At 52.4% G+C, this 19,875-nt stretch overlaps 2 protein-coding genes across 10 annotated transcripts in view; one reads left to right on the forward strand and one right to left on the reverse strand.

Moving 5' to 3' along the window:
* The window catches only part of UBN1 (ubinuclein 1), a 34,302-nt gene extending 24,714 nt beyond the window's left edge, over positions 1-9,588 (forward strand). For 4 of the 9 annotated variants that reach the window (XM_055365202.2, XM_055365204.2, XM_063699976.1 and 1 more), the window contains 5 exons: positions 122-172; positions 267-309; positions 1,447-2,670; positions 4,100-4,340; positions 4,614-9,588. In XM_055365202.2, the coding sequence (XP_055221177.2) occupies positions 122-172; positions 267-309; positions 1,447-2,670; positions 4,100-4,340; positions 4,614-4,834 (1,780 nt within the window). In that variant the 3' untranslated portion in view covers positions 4,835-9,588. The remainder of the gene's footprint in view (positions 1-121; positions 173-266; positions 310-1,446; positions 2,671-4,099; positions 4,341-4,613) is intronic. The other 5 variants (XM_004057140.5, XM_019012496.4, XM_055365205.2 and 2 more) reach the window with 3 other exon arrangements.
* Positions 9,589-9,742: 154 nt separating this feature from the next.
* The window catches only part of PPL (periplakin), a 55,167-nt gene continuing 45,034 nt past the window's right edge, over positions 9,743-19,875 (reverse strand). Inside the window, exons 15-22 of the mRNA XM_019012493.4 lie at positions 19,227-19,405; positions 19,003-19,141; positions 17,928-18,121; positions 17,385-17,535; positions 16,204-16,287; positions 15,330-15,446; positions 14,363-14,455; positions 9,743-13,261 (exon numbers count right to left, since the gene is read on the reverse strand). Coding sequence (XP_018868038.4) covers positions 10,598-13,261; positions 14,363-14,455; positions 15,330-15,446; positions 16,204-16,287; positions 17,385-17,535; positions 17,928-18,121; positions 19,003-19,141; positions 19,227-19,405 — 3,621 coding nt within the window. The 3' untranslated portion in view covers positions 9,743-10,597. The remainder of the gene's footprint in view (positions 13,262-14,362; positions 14,456-15,329; positions 15,447-16,203; positions 16,288-17,384; positions 17,536-17,927; positions 18,122-19,002; positions 19,142-19,226; positions 19,406-19,875) is intronic.

The raw sequence follows: 19,875 nt of genomic DNA on the forward strand, positions 1-19,875 counted from the left end.
CTGGCCAGTTGACATTTAATGAGGGATAGCCACTGAGGACCAGGGACACTAGCAAAGTTCTGGAAGCAGAGTCCCAGCTTTCTGGGGCGTGTACAGATGCCTGGTGTTCTGTGTCTTTCAGAACTCTGTTTAAGGAGAGCAGACGAGGCCATGGGCACCTGACTTCAATCCTGTGAGTGTCTTGGTATTTTCACATCTCGGGACAAGTGTTGTTTTTGGTCTCCTGGATATTCTCTAAACTTTTCTGTGCTCATTCCTTTGAACAGGGCCAAGAAGAAAGTTATGGCCCCTTCTAAAATCAAGGTGAAGGTGAGTCAGTTTGCTCGGGTCACATGTCAGTTATGCCCTTCTCCCTACAACTATGCTCTGGAAACAGTCAAGTGACTGTGGAAGCTCATTGATCTTTGCTCGTCTGGGGACAGCTGCTCAGGATGACATTCTTGAAGTCATAACAGGACAGAGACCCAAGCCACTTAACCCCCCTCTAGCCTTGGTTCTACAAACAGTATCCAGCTGGCGCAGTTCCTGGGGTTCATGTGGGATTAAGTGGGATCTTCTTGGCAGCCCTCTGAGGAGTCAGTAGTCCCTGAAGGTGTGAAGGTGTTACACTGTGATCTTTGTATGGAAGAAATACACTCTAGCCAAGTGCAGTTTAGCTTGGAGCCACAGCAGAAAGAAAAGGCGACTTTGCTGAGCCACCAGGCAGAAATGGAGGGCAATACAGTGGCTGGAGAATAGACACTGTGAAAATTACCTTAGATGTTGCAGAAACCTCTCAATGTAGTAAAAATTGCTGTTTATCAACATTTTTCCCAGTTCTTAGTGTGGTGCCCTTAGCCATCCCTAAGCAGACCGTGAGAATGAGATGTGCAAATCATTTACTGCTAAGTTTCTGTTGAGCTCCCACAATGTCCCAGACACACTGTATTAAGCACCAGGGATGCAGGAGTGAAGGATTAGACCCCATTCCTGTTCCCATGAAAAGCTCACTCTTCTTTGAACCCAGTCTGAGGAGATGGGTGCTGGGGAAAATCAAGAAGGGAAAAATAGCTGCTTTAAGGCAATTCTCATGCCATGCCTTGGTCTGATTGCAGCTAGGAGTGCGCTGAGACAGTGGGAATGCCAGTAGGCAGAGTATCTCTTCACGAGAGTCTTAACGCTTTTCAAAACAGAAGACAATTTCTCCTGGCGGCTTGTTTGTACTTAGCAATGAAGCATGCCGGGGTAAACCCAGCCCTGGCCAACCAGATACTCACCAGGGGTGATGAAGTCATGGCATCTAAAGTCAAGGCGGGCACAGCTCCTGCTCTATCCCACCGCTTGTTTTGTAATTATACAGGAAGGCCCAGTTTTTTTGACTCGAGTTCACATGTTTGTATCCTCACAACAGGCCGGTGTTGGCATCTTTGGACCTTTCTAAACATCAACATTTCTGTTTTCCTTTAGGAATCGTCTACGAAGCCTGATAAAAAGGTTTCTGTCCCATCAGGACAGATTGGTGGCCCCATTGCTTTGCCCTCAGATCACCAAACAGGAGGTCTGAGTATTGGGGCCTCGAGCAGGGAGCTCCCATCCCAGGCATCGGGCGGCCTTGCTAACCCTCCTCCTGTCAACCTGGAGGACTCATTGGATGAAGACTTGATCCGCAATCCAGCCTCCTCTGTGGAAGCCGTGTCCAAGGAATTGGCTGCATTGAATAGCAGAGCAGCTGGGAACTCTGAATTCACACTGCCTGCACCCTCAAAAGCACCTGCAGAAAAAGTTGGAGGCGTTTTATGTACAGAAGAAAAAAGGAACTTTGCGAAGCCTAGTCCTTCTGCTCCACCACCAGCTAGCTCTCTGCAGTCACCCCTCAATTTTCTGGCAGAACAGGCTCTGGCACTGGGGCAGTCCTCTCAGGAGAAAAAACCAGAGAGTTCTGGCTACAAAGAACTGTCCTGCCAGGCTCCCCTCAATAAGGGCCTGCCAGAAGTACATCAGTCCAAAGCTAAGCACCACAGCTTGCCACGGACGTCTCACGGGCCCCAAGTGGCAGTTCCTGTGCCTGGCCCCCAGGTCAAAGTCTTTCATGCCGGCACTCAGCAGCAGAAAAACTTCACACCCCCATCTCCATTTGCCAATAAGCTCCAAGGCCCAAAGGCTTCTCCCCCACAGTGTCATCGTTCCCTCCTGCAGTTAGTGAAGACAGCGGCCAAAGGCCAGGGCTTCCATCCCTCTGCACCAGCCACCTCAGGAGGCCTGTCAGCCTCCAGCAGCAGCTCTCACAAGACCCCAGCCTCGTCCTCTTCTGCCCTGAGCCATCCAGCAAAGCCACATTCAGTCAGCTCTGCAGGCTCATCTTACAAGAATAATCCCTTTGCCAGCTCCATCTCCAAACATGGGGTTTCTTCTGGCAGCTCTTCCTCAGGAGGAACACCAGTCCAGAGTTCTGTTTCTGGGAGCCTGGTCCCTGGCATACAGCCTCCCTCCATGGGACAGGCCACCAGCCGACCCATCCCAAGTTCAGCAGGGAAAAAAATGCCTGTTTCCCAGAAGTTGACCCTGGTAGCCCCTCCAGGCGGTCCAAACGGAGATTCCAGTGGTGGGACCCAGGGAGTGGCAAAGTTGCTGACCTCGCCGTCCCTAAAGCCCTCTGCAGTTAGTAGTGTGACATCGTCTACCTCCTTGTCAGTGAGTATCTGTCATAGCAGCCTGCCCTGCCCCACTCACAGGGGCCTTGGGGATGAGGTTGCTTGCCTTGCCCCGGGTGGAGGGAGAGATCTAAAACCACAGGTCAGGTAGGAACAGTGGGCTCAGACGTAGGAAGGGAGACTGGGCTCCCTGTTCTCAGATATTCACTTTTCTGGTGACAGGAAGCCCAGGATGGCCTAAAGCTTCTTCTGAGGAGGGCAGAGGGAGCTAAAGGATGGCCAGCACCATGCCTCTTCAGAGGCTGAGTCTGTGTGGCACAGAATGAGCCACAGCACTTGCCTTCCGTGACCCCTTGCCTCTCCATCTCTCTAAACAAGGGGGATGGAAATGCTGTCTTCTATCAGTTGAGTCATGTGGAGGTGTTCATGGACCAGGAATAGCAGGACTTTCTAAGAGTGATTCTGTTGGTTTTTGAAGGACAGAGTCCAATAATTAATGCATCTCGCTTGTGTAATCACAGCAGGTTCGGGAAGAGGGAGTGAGCATTTTTTTTTCTTTTTTTCTTTTTTTTTTTTTTTTTGAGACGAAGTCTTGCTCTTTCACCTAGGCTGGAGTGCAGTGGCGCTATCTCGGCTCAGTGCAAGCTCCACCTCCCGGATTCACACCATTCTCCTGCCTCAGCTTCCCGAGTAGCTGGGACTACAGGCGCCCGCCACCACGCCCAGCTAATTTTTTGTGTTTTTAGTAGAGATGGAGTTTCACCATGTTAGCCAGGATAGTCTCGATCTCCTGACCTCGTGATCTGCCCGCCTCGGCCTCCCAAAGTGCTGGGATTACAGGTGTGAGCCACTGCGCCCGGCCTCTTTTTCTAATATATAAATGAAGTGGTTGCAAAGACAAAACCATAGAAAGGTCTGTTGGAGGTCTCACCTCCTTTCCTGCACCCACCACCTCTGTAAGGTAACTAAGCTCTGTAGTTTCTGGTTTATTTTCCTCTTTTTAAACAAGATTAATAAATACAAATAAAGGTATATATGTATATATGTGTGTGTGTATGTATATAAATATATATACACATATAAATATACATGAACATTTATGGATATCTATATTTTTCCCTTCACAAAGGAGGCTTTTTTTTTTGAGACAGAGTCTGGCTCTGTCACCTAGGCTGGACTGCAGTAGCGCGATCACAGCTCACTGCAACCTCTGTAGGAGACATATTTAGTATCCTGCTTTTAAAAAAATTATGTTCCCTGGAATCCATTCCATGTTGGTTCATAAAGACTGTCCTGGGTCCTGTCTTTGGGGCTGCGGGGTCGGAGGGTGCCTCCCAGGGCCATCTGACATGGATGTGTATGTCCTCCTTTGTGGACACACAAGGAGGATCCTTCGTGTTGCCAGGTTTGGTGTGAGTGAGCCACGAACAGGACTGGAGTTCTAACCGCTTGATGTGTTTCTTCCCTAGAAAGGAGCGAGTGGGACTGTGCTGCTGGCCGGCTCCTCTTTGATGGCTTCACCCTACAAATCCAGCAGCCCAAAGCTGTCTGGGGCCATGAGCTCGAACTCCTTGGGAATTATAACCCCTGTCCCTATTCCTGTCCACGTGCTCTCCTTCAGTGCTGACTCCTCTGCCAAAGCAGGGGTCTCCAAGGATGCCATCGTCACAGGCCCTGCCCCCGGGTCCTTCCACCATGGCCTTGGCCACAGTAAGTGTTTCTTTGCCGCCTCTGGTCACTCAGGAACCTCTAGATTGTGGCCAGGGGTCCTGCTGTTGTGTACTCTGGTTCCTGTGTTTGAGTCTGGTGTGTGACTGTGGGGAACATCTCCGGGAACTGTGCCAAGCCCCCACTGCCCCTTTGGGTGTGGTGCCCAGACTGGCCTGGCAGGTTATCGGGGGCTTTTGGCTGCTGGAGCTGCTTTCCTGTTCCTGTCTTCAATGTGTGTGTTTTGTTCTTTTCTCCCCTCCTGTTTTCTCTCAGGTCTTCTGGCTGGCTTGCACTCCAGCCCGCCCCATGCAGCGCCTCTCCCACACGCTGCGGTGCCCACCCATATCCCGCAGAGTCTGCCAGGTAATCACCCGACGGTCAGTGTGCCACGCGCACCGTGTGCCTTTGCCCTCTCCACCGCTAGGTGCTTTGCCACTGCCAAGGGTCTTGGTGTCTTTGCCTTGTCGCTGTTGTTGTTTTGGTTTGTCCTTTGAGGCTGTGCTTTGTTAGTACTCAGGGTGACAGGCACTTCTACTCTTGGGGTTTCCTCTGGTCCCCACTTGGAGCTGCCGCCAGGTCAGCCTCAGCCTGTGTGATCACAGGGAAAGTTGCGGGGGGCAGGGTGGTGCGCTTTTGTGTGCGGTGGAGGAGTTCTAACCCTCGGCTTGTTTTTTTTCTCTTCAGTTAAAAAAAAAAAAAAAAGGGAAGGTAATGGTGCATCTTCTCCAAGGGCTAATTGGGTACAACAAGGTCTTGGAATGCAAGCTGCTCCACTTTCAGATGTGATTGCTTAACAGAAGGCTCTCTAAACTTTGTTTCCATTAAAGGGAAAATCCAGGTAGCAGCCAGAGGCCACAGTGCAAGACTTTGAGAGGAGCAGCTTTAAATCTGTCCAAGTGTGAAAACTCCATCAGAACAGATTTGTGGGAGCACAGCAGGCATGTGGTCGGCGCTCCCCTTAGCACCTTCTGAAATAGGGAACCTCTAAAAGCCTCAGGCTTGAGGCTGCTCTGGTAGCACCTGAGAAGAGGGCTCAGGTGCCCCGGGTTGGTACCTTTGCATTGAGTGTGTCTGCCTCACCCTATCCCGAGTCTGCGATTCTTGGGTACGCCTCCTGGAATTCTGGCATGGGAAGTCTCATGGTGTCTCAGCTTTGACCTAGCATTGTTCGTACTGTAGACCCGCTTCAGACATAACCAGGGTGCTACTTGGATAAGGGGAGAGCCACTCGTATGGAAGCCAGCCGAGGTAACCCTGGTGAACTGGTGCCAGGTGGAAGTAAGGACCCTCTGTGCTGCACGTCTCCCAAGTTACATCTGCCTCATGATGTGCTGTGGCTCCCTGGCACCATGGCGCATTATAGTAAACACCAGAGGCCATATGGGGCAAGACTAAATCTGTAAATCTCCACAATGGAAACTGTGCTTCTTTGAGGGGCTAAGCCTACAGCACTAGTGACTTCTCCTTTCCTTGGGAGGAGAAGTAGAGTGCAGTGACTTCTCTACAGACTAGAGGCTGCAGAGCCACCTTGGTGAGAGCAGGGGTCTTTCCAAAGTCAGGCTGCCCTGCCTTTGCTTTCTCTCAGGAATGTTACTCTCAGAAAAGCAAAGTAATTGAGGCTGGACGCGGTGGCTGTCACCTGTAATCCCAGCACTTTGGGAGGCCAAGGCAGGAGGATTGCCTGAGTTCGGGAGTTCAAGACCAGCCTGGGCAACATGGCAAGACCTTATCTCTACATTTAAAGAAAAAAATTAGTCAGGTGTGGTGGCATGTGCCTGTAGTCCCAGCTCTTTAGGAAGCTGAGGCAGAAGGATCACTTGAGCCGAGGAGGTCGAGGCTGCAGCGAGCCGTGGTCATGCTACTGCACTCCAGCCTGGGCAAGAGTGAGACCCTGTCTCAAAAGATTGCTTTCTGCTATATTTTCATTTTTCCTCGGTATGAAAAGGCTATCAGAATAGGAAGAAGAAGTGCTAGTGTTCTATACCACTGTAGGGCGACTGTAGTTGACAGTAGTATGTAGTTTCAGTTAGGAGGAGGATATTGAACGTCGCCAACAAAAGGAGATGAAAAACGTTTGAGATGATGGATATGCTAATAACTCTAACGTGACACTACACATTTTAGATGTTGAAACATCACTGTGTACCCCATAAAATATGTGTCATTATTATGAGTCAGTTTTTAAAACTGTTTAAGGCTCTCAGAGGCTGGATGTGGTGGCATTGAGAGGCAGGAGGATTGCTTGAACCCAGGAATCAGAGGGTATAGTGTGATGTGATCATGCTTGTGAATAGCTGCTGTACTCCAGCCTGGGCAACATAGTGAGACCTCATCTCTAAAAAAATTTTTTTAATCAGTTTAAAAGTTCGAGGAAAAAGAAAATCAATCAGAAAAGCAACTATACCAAAACAGGGTTATCCAAGTGAGCTTCTCTCACTTCCTTAGATGGACTTCAGCTTATAGGATGACACGAGATGCAAGTAAGAAGCTATTTGCGCATTTCAGCTGCGTGACTTGCGTCTGCGTTGCTTTCCTTTCTTTCTTCTGTGGACTGAGAATGCTAGTGCCTTTGAATTTGTCTTTACAGGACCTGAGGGTCTTTTGATGGTAAGAGAATGAATGATCATTGCTGCTTTGAGTTCTGTGTGATCGTCAGGCCTCGCCTCAGGATGGCAATTGTAGCCTGAGATGACGTAGCCCAAGTTGCACAGCAGAGTTGCTGTTCTGGAAACACTGTGCTGAGTGACCACCGACCTTCACAGTGCTAGTGTGCTTGCAGGCTGCGGCCAGGAGCAGTGTACACGAATAACTGCTGGCTGGTGTCTCATGGCTTGTTTGAGCTCTAGAACACTCAGCATTTGGGGACTTTTGCTATTTAGGTGTTTCCCTTGAAGTTTGGTTACTACTGCCTTAAGGAAATCAGAGAGCATGAAAAACTTGCGTTCTAATTTTTCTTACTGTTTTCCAGGTGCTTCTCAGCTTCACGGGAAAGGGCCTGCTGTACCACGGAAATTGTGACCGCTTCAGAGGCAAGGCTTGCCACTTGGGTCTGGGTGGAATCAGAACGTGCAGGTCTCCCAGGATGTACACTCACTGCGCCCTTTCTGCTGCTTGGTGTTCTTCTGGAGGAGCGTGAGTTCTCAGTGGAGCGCTTCTCGGCACTTCTGATGTGCCTCCCACGGAGGGAGCCAGGCCCTTGCTGCTCAGGAGGTGCAGACTGCCCCGTGCCCTGGGCCTTGCGGCTCTGTCGCTAGACGGCTGTTAGAGGGGCAGCTCTAGGCTGGGGCGTGCGCTGGGCCGTGGTGGGAGGCACAGTGTTTACAGGCTCTGGTGGCAGAGCAGTTGGCACACCTGCGGGTGAATCTGCCTGATCCCCTGGCATTTGGTCAGAGTACCTCAGAGCACCCCACTGCTCAGGGGCTCCTTCTGGCTGCAGTAAGCTCCCTGGATGGTCACAGTGCCACCCCATCCCCAGGCTGTGTGTTCAAGAGGACAAAACTCAGGCCAGAGCCACAGCTGGGAGACCTGCATTGTCCCTGCAAAATACTAAGAACACCTAGGGTGTGCTCACTGTGGGGGCCAGTTTCTCCTCGGAACATGACAATGAAGCTCTTTTAGAGAAAAGACCTTTGTAGATTCAACAATTATGATAGGATTTTTGCAGACACCTATTTTGGGCTCAGTTTTCGTCATTACCATTAAATGCATTGGATAGAAGGGGACTGTTCTTCACACATCATATTATAGGAAGACATAATTCCAGTGCCTTTATGGTGGAGCAGAATTCGACAACACATGTCCATTCAGCCCTCTGAATGGAGCTGAGATGAAGACCTTTTTAAAGATATGTCTGTATTGAAGAGAAAGCCAGTTTTGAGTTTTTTACACTTGCACATCATTATCTGTGCCGTCCTGACTAGAAGGTTGTCTGGGCCCCCAAATTCCAAGTCCCAATATAGCCAGGGCTCCCATTTTGTTTTTCCAGAGTTCGTGGAGTTGGACTGCAGAGCCCAGAGCCCTTCATCTCTCTGAGGGTCAAGGATACCAGGGTTCCCAAGTCACAGATAGACATTCCAGTTTGTATTCTTAGGAATCATTCTTAGGCAGTGCGGCAGAAGCAGGCCTCTGTGAAGTGTCTGCCGGGTAGAAATAGGCCTTGAAGTCCTGGGGCTCTCCAGGCAGTGGGGTTATGTGTCGACTGAAGGGTGATGTACAGAAGAGCTTGGAGAGTGGATCAGAGAGACTAGGACAGTTACTGCAGAGCTCCTAAGTCACCACTCAACCAGTGGCTGTTTCACAAGAATTTGAGGGCACTTGCCTGTCTTGTGAGGTCTGTGCCACAAGGTGAGTCTGAACTGACTGCTCCAGCTAAGTGATCTCAGGCACGTTGAGAGTATACGGTGTCCTCAGCACATACACCTGTGGGAAAACGGACCGCTCTTCGCTCCTGACTCCCAGGGTACAGCACCCAGTAACTCATCCTTCATTCAGAGGTTTGCTGGCCTTCCCGGTTTCCCAAGGAGCAAGACCTCTGTCTGCCCTTTGGCCCGGCCTCTGCTCTGACTCCTTTTTTACATAAGAACCAATCTGTGTTTCACATTGGGCTAAGTGGATTCCTTATCCCTTTGTTATATATATTTTTTGCAACTTGGATTTCCAGTTTGTTTACAGAGTAGTCTTAGGTAGTAGCAAAAGAGCCAAAGAAGAGATTTGTATTGCTGAGCTCAAAGCCAAGCAGAGGCCGGCAGTGGAGGCTGAGCAGGGACTCTCCAGGCTTCTCTGCCCATAAACACCCGGGTCCCAGCCCCTTTTTCCTTTCCCTTTGGTGCTCCCTCCTCCCCATGTACCATTGCGCGTGCAGCTGGAGCAGAATACCCTCATTTTTAGGAATCTAGTGATGCCTCTTGCCTCAGGGAAACGTTTCTTTGATGGGGAGTTTGAGATTTCTTTTCCTTGTTTATGCTTTATTTGTGGTAATGAAAGAGCGAATGACTGAACAGCCATGGCAAGGCAGATCTACAGGCGAGGCCGCAGCAGAGGGTGGGGCAGAGCAGCCTCGGGGTCTGGGGGCTGCAGGGGTTTCCTTGGCGCAGCGAAAGTCTCTGAGCACTTACCGGGCGTGGCCGTTTCTTAGGTGTGAGAGGGGCTGTGGCTTTTGTGCAGCGACTATGTTGGTGTTAGGGGTGGTGTGGAGATTGTTAATCTTGTATAAAGCAATTCAATAAATTGTTTCAAGGTTTCCAAAACATTTTTTCTCACTCTTTTCTTTCTACCATGTGGAAGTAGTTCTTCCTGTAGGAGCTGTTATAGATGGAATATCCATTTTGGCTGAAAGCCAAGAGGGAGTGGGGGAAATAAGCCTTGCATGCAAAAGAAGAAACATGTGGACCGTACAAGCAGACTCCAGCCACCAGGTTTATTTTCATGCTATAAATAAAGTTCCCTATTAGTTCCCATTTTCTTATGTTCTACATTAGATACAGAGACCCAGATATTCGCGTGGTGAATAATCAACTATTTTGTATACCTAAATACCAATGAGATAATAAATGAGACTTGTAAAGCACTGAAACTGAGGCTAACAGCACAATCCACTATCAAAGGATTTAAATGCCAGAACTGTCAAACATTCTCTGTAGGTGCCGGGACAGTCTGGCTGACAATTAACGTCCACTCCAGCACCGAGGGCTGGACACTTGTGGTTTCTGTTCACCTTTCCTGGCTTGGAGCCCAGATCTGTCTCATGAGCAGAGTAACTACTGAAGAGGCTTCTCGGATGGAAAGTTGGTTTTAAGCCAGAAATCTGGAGAGATGTCATGCCAGGCAGCAGCCCCCACGGGCCCAGGCCTTTGTGGGGCAGTGTCACTGTCTGGTGTGCCACCAGTACCCATGCTGCATGGAGTGGGCTTGGCTGCTGTGGTTGGCTTGTCCTTCAGTGGTTTTCAGATTGTGTGCAGTTATCATGAGGAGTTTGTTGCTGGGAGTGTATAGGAAAAGGGAGGAAAAGGCATCGCAGTTGTCCAGTCATTGGAGGATGAAGTGGGTCACTCAGGGTGAATGATGGTTGGGACGAGAGTTGCCTGTCTTCAGCCACAGCCTGTCTCATATGTGGGCTGGACTCTGAGCAGCCTGGCAGCGAGGGTATGTATAAAATGCTTGGCCTGCACCAGGGCTAGGGAGAGGACAACACCAAGGAGGTCACTGCGTCGTAGGAGAGGGCCAGCGTCTGCCGTTACGAAGAGTTGCAAGAGTTGTGCCTACTTCTGCCCAGATACCAAGACCGCCAGCTCCTGGATGGACATATCCTTGTTGACATAGCGGTCATACTGAGCAGGGGTCAGCCTGCCACTCTGCAGGGCCTCTTCGATGGAGAACTTCTTGCCAGACTTCCTGTCGTGTATCACTGAGGACTCCCCATTGGGACCCTTCACTGAGATCTCCTCCCAGTCGCACTCCTGGCTTCTGAGTTTCACGAACATGTTCCAGTCAATGAGCCCGGCACGGTGGGCTTCCTCCGGGGACAGCTCGCGCCCTGTGTCAGGGTGGATGACTACGATGGAGCGCCGCAGGTGGTTCTCCCGCTGCTCCCGCTTGACGGCCACGGAGCCCAGGCGCTTCTGCAGCTCGTCGATCTCGAGGTCTTTGTCCTTGGAGAGCCTCTTGAGGTCATCCAGTTCCCTCTCCAGGGACCACAGTCTGGAGTCATGGTTGGTCCCAGAGTCTGCCACGGTCATGTTCCGCAGGTCTCGTGTTTCCGTCGCTGCCATGTTGATTTCCGATTGGAGCCTTCGGGTCTCCAGCTGCAGGTTTTGCCTCTCCAGCTGTAATTTGTGGTTCTCTTCCCTTAGAAAGTCTAGTTCCTTGGATGACTTGGAGTTATGGAATTCCAGCTCTGAAAGCCTGGCTTCCAGCCGGCTCACCTCGACGTCCAGCTCGCGCTTGCTGCGGCTCTCCTCCTCCAGGCTGCTCTTGAGCCTCTGGATCTCTTGCTCGGTGTCGCCCTTCTCCACCTGGACACTCTCGGAGAGCACCACCTTCTCCTTGACCTCCGCCTTCTCCAGTGCAGCCAGTTTCCTCCGGAGGGTCTCGAGCTCACCCTCCAGGAGCTGCCGCCGGTGCTGCTCTTCTTCCAGCTGGAGTCGGAGCAGGGCATGCTCTCGTGCCTGCTGCGGGTCCTGCTGCAGCACCACCTTCTGCTTATGGGTTACCTTCTCACGGGCCTCAGCTTCTTCCTGCTCCAGCGCTGCCAGCCGCTGCTGCAACCGCTGTACCTCGCGCTCGGCCTCCCTGCGAGCCTGCCGCTCGCGCTCCAGCTCCTCCAGCTGCCGCTCAAGCTCGGTGCGCCGGCGCTGCAGCCGCCGCAGCTCTGCCCGCAGCTTGTCAATCTGCCGCAGCTCCACGTCGATGCTCTCGGCAAAGGCGCTCACCTCAGCCCGCAGGCCTGGCTCCTCCTCATACCTGACCACCTCCTGCTGCACCACCTTTTCCTTCACCCGCGAGAGCTCCTCCTCTTTCCGGGCGATCTGCTCTTCCTGGGAAGCTTTTTCCCTCTCCAGATCCACTTGTTTTTTCTGCTCCTCTGAGAGCTTTGCCCTCAGAGACGCCACCTCCTCCTTGGTTTGAGGGTCTTCTTGGAATTGGAGGATCTCCTGGACCACCTCTTTGGTCTGGACCTGGGGTTTGGTGTCTTTCAGGGCCTGGATTTCCTTTTTCAGCTGGTAGATCTCTAAATCACACCTTTCGATCAGTCTGGTCTTGTCCACGATCTCCTCCCTGAGCCGCTGAAGCTCCTTCTCCATCTCAGGGTCAGTCTTGTACTTAATGACTTCCTTAGTCACCTCTTTGACTTCCACCTGGGGGCCTCGCCTCCTGAGGGCCTCCAGCTCGCTCTGGTAGCTCTGGAGCTGCTCCTCGGCACCCCGGTACTTTCGCTCCTGCTCCACAAGCTCCAGGCGGAGGTTCGCCACTTCACTCTCCGCCTTGGGGTCTGGCCGCACGATCTCCCGCACCTTCTCCTGCACCACCACTTTGGCGTTCTCCTCCTCCAAGGCCCATATCTTTCGGAGCAGCTCCGTTTTCTCCCTCTGGCTAGCGCGAGCCTTGGCAGCCTCGTCCTCATATTGGCGGGTGAGATCGCTGACCTCCCTCTCGGTGGCCGCGTCCTTCTCCACCTTGAGCACCTCCTTGACGGTGATCTTGCCCTCGGCCATGGCCCGCTCCTTCTCTAGCCTCTTGAGCTTGTCCTGGAGGAAGCTCAGCTCCTCCTCCTGCTTCTCCCTGAGCTGGTCCTGGCGCTGGTGGTCCTCCTGCAGCTGCTGGTACTCTGCCTCCAGCTGGGGGTCATTCTGCAGTTTCACCACCTCTTTCTCGGTGACCTTCTCCTGTGCCCGGCTCTTCTCTTCAGCCAGGGCGGCCACACGCTGCTGCAGGAGGAGCACGTCTGCCTCCCGGGCGCCCTTCTGCCGCCTCAGTGCCTCCAGCTCCTCCCGCAGCTGCAAGACCTCATCCGCCTGGGCCCTGTCAGGCTCGATGCGCAGGACCTCCTTGACCACGTACTCTTGCCCCCCGTCCCTCGTCTCCTGCTCCAGGGCACGCAGCTGCAGCTGCAATGCCTCCAGCTCCTCCTGCAGCAGCTGGTTCTTGTGCTGCTCCTCTGCCAGCGTCCGCTGCAGCTGCTGGAAGCTCTCCTCCAGCACGGGATCCGGCACCTTCTTGAGCACCTCCTTCCTCACCACCGATTCCTGAGGCCCCTGACTCCTCAAGGTCCAGATTTCTTCCTGGGTGCTCTTGACCTCGTTCTCCAGCTGCCGCCTCCGCTCAGTCTCCTCATCCAGTTCCTTCCTGATCTTCCACGCCTCCTCCACTCCAGAGTCCGGCCTGTTCCTTTGCAGGGTCTCATGGGTGACTTCTACTTCCGGCTGCTGTGATGGAGAAGACAAGACAAGGTTAAAGCCAGGCTCTGGCAGCACATGTGGGGCCTGTCCCCACCTGGTCAGAGTGGCTGTCCTGTGGTCCCCAAGGGACTCCCTCAGTGCCAGTTCATGTTAGTCGTAGAGTTCTAGGGTTACTTTCAAAAATGATCAAACAACTAGTTTGGGTTTTTTTTTAATCAGGTAAAACATTTTTGAGCTGTGGAAGATTTAAAATGAAACCACGGTCTCCCACCTCTGGTCCCCTTCCTAGGGTGTGTCTGTCAGCCTTGGAGATGCTATCTGTGCTCACACAAGCATGTCTGTCTGTAGTGTGTACCATGTGTTTATCTTTCCTGCACAAATGGTATTCTTGCTGTGTGCCCTGCTGCTCACTGCACTTACAGAGCTCATTCCAGCTCAGCACAGAGAGTGCTGCTTCAGGATTTACCAGCAGCATAGTTTCCACACTCTGGACAGACCGCAGTTTAGCCCATTGCTGATGAAGAGTGAACTGCTTCCAGTGTCTTGCTATTAAAAAACAGTGCTGTCATCAACATCACGGACTTCAGAAAATAACATTCACCTTCTTTTGTTTCTTTCTTTTTTTTTTTGAGACAGAGTCTCGCTCTGTTGCCCAGGCTGGAGTGCAGTGGCACAGTCTCAGCTCCCTGCAACCTCCACCTCCTGGGTTCAAGCAATTCTCCTGCCTCAGTCTCCTGAGTAGCTGGGATTACAAGCATGTGCCACGATGCCCAGCTAATTTTTGTATTTTTAGTAGAGACGGAGTTTTACCATGTTGGCCAGGCTGGTCTCGAACTCCTGACCTCAGGTGATCCGCCTGCCTCCGCCTCCCAAAGCGCTGGGATTACAAGCGTGAGCCACCATGCCCAGCTGAAAATAGCATTCACTTTCAGCAGATGTTTATTGAGTTGAATAAGTTCTCATGTCAGTAGAAGCATTGGCTCGGGCCAGTCTTTGCATTGGCCCTGCCCAGAAACGTTAGCAAGGGGACACTTCCATCAATTCACAAACCATTTCTCTAAGACAGAGTCTGTATTTGTCACCTGCTAGAATAGCCGGAAGTAGAAATTTCTTAGTAAGATCAGTTACCTGTCTCAGGAGATTCAGAGCAAACTCCAGATTCTGCAGCCTCTGTCTGTTGATGGCATAAACTTCAGTGAACTTGGCGGCAAGTGCTGCTTCCTGCAGAGAAGAGGATTAGGAGAGGGGTCAACAAACAGGTGTCAACAGGGTAAGCAACAGAGAGCTAGACAGTGTGGACATGGTTCTTGAGAAGTGCGGAATTTGGGGGTAGAGGCATAGCTCTTGCCCACTCCTGCCTGGAGTTAGACTGTAGCCTCACCGGTGGAGAGTAAAATGGATCTCGAGGCAGAAGATCCAGGCCAGGGTCTTGGCCACACTGACTTTGAGCAAGTCTTTCTGCCTCTTAGAGCACCAGTGTTCTCTCTTGTGTGTACAGGAGACTAATATCAGCCCTCCACTGTACTTACTGAGGTGAGCAAAACAGGAACTTCCCAGATCCATGGTTCTGACCCTGACACTTCTGTTCAGCTGCGTTTTCAAAAATTTTTATTGCTTAAAGACAGAATCTCTTTCACTCAGACTGAAGTGCCATGGTGTGATTGTAGCTCACTGCAACCTTGAACTCCTGGGCCCAAGTGATCCTCCCTCCTCAACCTCCCAAGTAGCTGGGACTGCAGGTTTGCACCACCACGCCTGGCTAATATTTTTGTAGATATGGGGTCCTGCTTTGTTGCCCAGGCTGGTCTCCAACCCCTGGGCTCAAGCAGTTCTCCCACCTCGGCCTCCCAAAGTGCTAGGATTACAGGTGTGAGCCACTGCGCCCGGCCTTGCTGTCTTTCTAGGCATATCGATGTCACTGCCCTAGAACAAATTCCTCATCTCTTACCAAACCTGTTTGCACGCAAGAGGGCTCTCAGTGGCTTCCCTGTTGTGTGTGCATCTCTGAGGCCAGTGCGTGACACTGTGCTCCCTGGGGAGCAGAGCAGCTTGGCCTCCACCTCAGTCCCGACGCCGCCTGGCCCATGGAACTCACCTCTTCCTTCACTTTGGTGGCAGGAGATTGGAGCCTGGCTCTCTTGCTCACGTGGCTGCTCCTTCCATTCTCCAAGTCGAGAAGAGACCTTAGTTTTTCTGCTTCTAACTCATAGTCCTGCATGAGGGAGAGACACGGCAGAGGGGAGATTAAAACAGCTGAGAAGAGACAGACATGTTCCTGTACCCCTTCCAGCTGACCCAGACCTGTGCCATGTGCTGGTTTTATAAGCTGCGTGGGTCTTCCTCACAGCTGCACCCTGCAGTGATTTCCAGGAGGTTTTGAGAATTACCGATACCTCAGCAGTACATAGCTCCATCACTCAGCAACATATGAGACAAGAAGTGCCCCCTGAATTCCCCTCCCAGCCTTTCTACATGCCTAGAGATTTTCACATTCTGCTGCTGCTTTTAACATTGTACCATAACCCTGTCTCACCTTGCCACCACCTCTTCTCATGTTTACCAGCTTGCTGACTTTATAATCCATCAGGTGGATGTGTGCTGATTCACGCAGCTTTCCCCTGCCACTGGACACCAGTCCTTTCCAGCGTACGACTTTTGCTATTGTAAATAGTGCTGTTGCAACAATGTTGTTTATCCTGCATTTTTTTTTTTTTTGTATTTTTTCCTTAAGGATAAATTCCCCCAAAGAGTTTACTGCTTCAGAGTATAAAACCCTTTTACAGCATTCCATGTCTAGTACCATGCTGTTTTCCCAAAAGCCTGTGCCGGTTTGCACAGCAGCCGGCAGTGCCTCGGATGGCCAGCTCCACCCCCATGTGCCAGGGCCGGTGCTTGCTGCTTCTCTGACCAGGGGACTGTAGAATAAGGCCCCTGCTGTTTGTGCTTTGGGCGGAAGTTTCCCGGCTCACCTTTACAGCTTGCTGGTACTGCTGGGAATTGGCACAGATCTTCTGTACTTCCTGCTCCCTACTAGCTATCTCATCTAGCAGGTTCTGTAAGACAGAGTTTAAAAATCAAAACTAACCGGAAAAAAAATTTAAAAAAGCAACCATGGATGCAGTAGCTGGAAATCTCAGAATCTGAATTTATTCTTCTCTAGCACAAAGTATGATGAATGGCTCCCTTGTATACATATTTATTCATTGCAAAAGGCAGTTTTTTGTTGTTTTTTTTTTTTTTTAAGACAGTCTCACTGCATCGCCCAGGCTGGAGTACAGTGGCGCGATCTCGGCTCACTGCAGCCTTAGCCTCCTGGGTTCAAGCAATTCTGCCTCAGCCTCCCAAGTAGCTGGGACTACAGGCTCCTGCCACCATACCCAGCTAATTTTTTTTTTGTATTTTTAGTAGAGATTGGGTTTTACTATGTTGGCCAGGTTGGTCTTGAACTCCTGAACTTGTGATCCACCTGCCTCAGCCTCCCAAAATGCTGGGATTACAGGTGTGAGCCACCGCGCCCAGCCACAAAAGGCAGTTCTAAGGCTCTGTGAAGAAGGGCCAAGATCATTATCTCTGCTAGGAAACAAATGTTTACTGATGATTTGGACCACGAGACACTGTTCTGTCTGACTTAGATTATCTCATTTAATCTTCAAACGATGCCAGGAGGTAAGCATCGTGACCTCCAGCTTATGAGTGAGGAAAGTAAAGCTTCCGAGGTGGGGATGTGGCTGATGGGGTGGACCCGGGATTTGCATCTCAGCCATTGGCTTCCCGTGTTCCTCCCTCACCCCAAGGCACTGCGTTGGGCATGGGGGGGGCAGGAGTCCCAACTTTGAAAATGGGATTTCGCCCACAAAGGCGGCTCTTCATTCTGTAGCTGTTCACTCACATAGCCAACCCACGCCAAGTGTCCATTCTGCACCAGGCCCTGTGCAGGGCACTGAGCTGGGAGAGGTGAGCGACACACTCGGTTCTTGTTCTCAGAGGGTTGGGTGTTGGGAGCTTGAGCTGAGGCCCAGGGAGGACACAGCTGTGGCAGGCCTCTGCCCTGCTCCACCTCCCAAAGGCTTGGCTCCCCAGAAAGGGGCTTGCTGACCTCTGACCCTCCCTTGCCAGTGTGTGCCTGGGGCTGCAGAAGCGGCCATCTCACCTTCTGGTTCTTCAGCTTGGTCTCCATCTGGCTGAGGCTGTCTGTCTCCTGGGGCTCGTAACTGGGGATGCTGACTAGGAACTGCAGCACATGGTCATGGCCGCGGTGGAAGTGCTCGTAGGCCGCCTTGGCGCTCTGTAGGCTCTGCGCCCTGTCAAGGCAAAGCGTTCAGGCCTCAGCCACAGCAAACAGAAGCCTCACAGAGCCCTCTTTTTTTTTTTAAAGTGGGAAACAACCAAATGTAACAACTAGAAATACCCCAAGTATCTCCCACACAGGGTGGGTGGTCATTAGGGAACGTCAGGTTGGACTGTGGAGAACCAGGTGGGTCCATATACACTGACTTGCAGAGATGCCCATTGTGGATTACAGGACCCAGGTAAGCATGACTCAAAAGAGAGACCACAGGGCCGTCAGAGAATCTGACGAACTCACCAAAAAGAAAAACAACAAAATCTGTGGGACACGGCTAAAGCATTGCTTAGAGGGAATTAGATCGCATTCTCAGAAAACAAAAATGGCCACCACCCACCGCACCCTCACCTGCGTTCCACCTGCTGGCGCAGGTTGTTGAAACGCTGGCCCAGCTTGTGCACCTCGGCCTCCTGGCGCTCCAGGTCCGGGCAGTGCTCCTGGAAGCGGCTGGCCAGTGTGCTCGAGCACTGCTTGGCCGCCTGCAAGTTCTGCTCCACCTCACCCAGGAGGGACTTCTGGGCCTGTAACTCAGAGGCCATGGCCTGGCGGGGCAGAGGAGGAGACGGCGGTGCTGCGGCCAGAGCTCCCAGAGCCAGGTGACGACACCCCCCGATGCCCCTGGGCCACTGGCTGTAGGAGGGTGGGCAAGGCCACAAGTAGGAAGGACCGGAGCCTTGCTCTGTACATCCCAAACCTGGGTCACTTCTGCCATCTTCTGTTTTTTTACAATGAACAAAGCCCTGAAAAGCTAACTTCTAAAAACCCTGCAGCAGGCAGCTCGTGCCCTGCGCGAGAACAGCCTGCCACTGTCTGGTCGTGAGGCTGTGGCAAAAGCAAGTCGTGAGATGGGAGTGTGAATAAGGGGCCTCAAGTCACAGACTTGAATGTTTCCTGTGCTCAGGCAATGTGGGAAGGGGGCCCGTGGCAACTGCGAGGTAAGCAGGCTGAGAAGGCAGCTGCTCCTCTGCCCACTGACTTGCCCTCTGAGCTGCAGCCCAGGATGCCAGCTCTGCTCAGCAAGAGATACTGGGAACATGGATTGTTATGTGCTTTATGCTTTTTTTTTTTTTTTTAAGAGACAGGGTCTTGCAGCGTTGTCCAGGCGGCTGGACTTAAACTCCAGGGCTCAAGCAATCCCGCCCCAGCGTCCTGAATGGCTGGTGTTACGGGCATGTGCCACTACACTGGCTATTGCAGATATTTGGTCTTAAAATGCTGGCACCCGAAATCCCGTAAGTCACACAGATCCCGTGAATAGCTTGGATTTGTGCTGCGGGCCTCCATTTGCAGTTCCCAATTTGGGCATTCCAAACCCGGGGAGACTGGATGCTGGTGTCCTCGTCTGTCCAGACGGGCGGGTGGATGTGCCTGATGCTCTCACCTGCTCAGAGAAGGACTCCCAGGACTTGGGCCCTAGACTCACCGCCAGCTCCTGCCCCTTGCTGTCCAGGACACGGCTGCTCTCAGGCACTGTGTCATCCTGATTCAGATGGTTCTCGTGCGTGGCCAGCAACTCCCAGCTCTGCTGCAGGCTCTTCTCCAGGCGGTTGGCCACATCAACCCTGAGAGCACCAATCAGGCGTCGGGGGATGCCCACCTGGCCCCCTGACCCCACCCCAACCTCCATGCTGCCTGTCTGCCACCCACTTCTCCTGGGCCAAGTCCAGCAGCTGCAGGAGGTGCTCGTATTTCCGGTTGGTGTCTTCCACCCGGGTCCTCAGCAGGGGTGTGGTGCCACTGCCTGGGAGGGCCTGGATGAAGGCTTCGCCCTCAGCCGTGCTCCGCGTCTTCTCAGGTTCAATCCGCAGTAGCTCGTTGGTGATGTTCTGTGGGAACCAGGGCCCCTCAGTTTTGGACACAGCCAGGCAGCCCCTTCCCCTGAGGATGTGCCCAGGGTGAGCACAGATTCCCACATCAGGCACAGTGGAAGCAGCTGGAGAGGCCTGGCACACTCGGGCTCTGACCCAGCATCTGGACCCCAGCCTGAGGGCTGCATTTTTCACGAGCATCCCACGGAACCGCTGAGGTGGAATGGACTAGTGACACCAGAAGCACCCAGGCAGCTGCTGGGCCTGTGCTGTCCTCAGCACTGCACGCGGACGCTTCTGTTTAATCTTTGCGGCAACCCTGGGAGGGGAGTACTACGACTCCACCCAGTCACGGGTGGGAGTGTGACGACTCCCAGCAGCTTAGGAAGGGACTTGTGGGGTCAGGCTACACCCGAGACCGGCATCCTCTCGCCCTGACTTGGCCCTCACTCTGAGGCCCCATCAGGGGCTATGGCACTTCTCCAATC

Source organism: Gorilla gorilla, chromosome 18 (genome assembly GCF_029281585.2).
Source record: "Gorilla gorilla gorilla isolate KB3781 chromosome 18, NHGRI_mGorGor1-v2.1_pri, whole genome shotgun sequence".
Taxonomy (NCBI): Eukaryota; Metazoa; Chordata; class Mammalia; order Primates; family Hominidae; genus Gorilla; species Gorilla gorilla.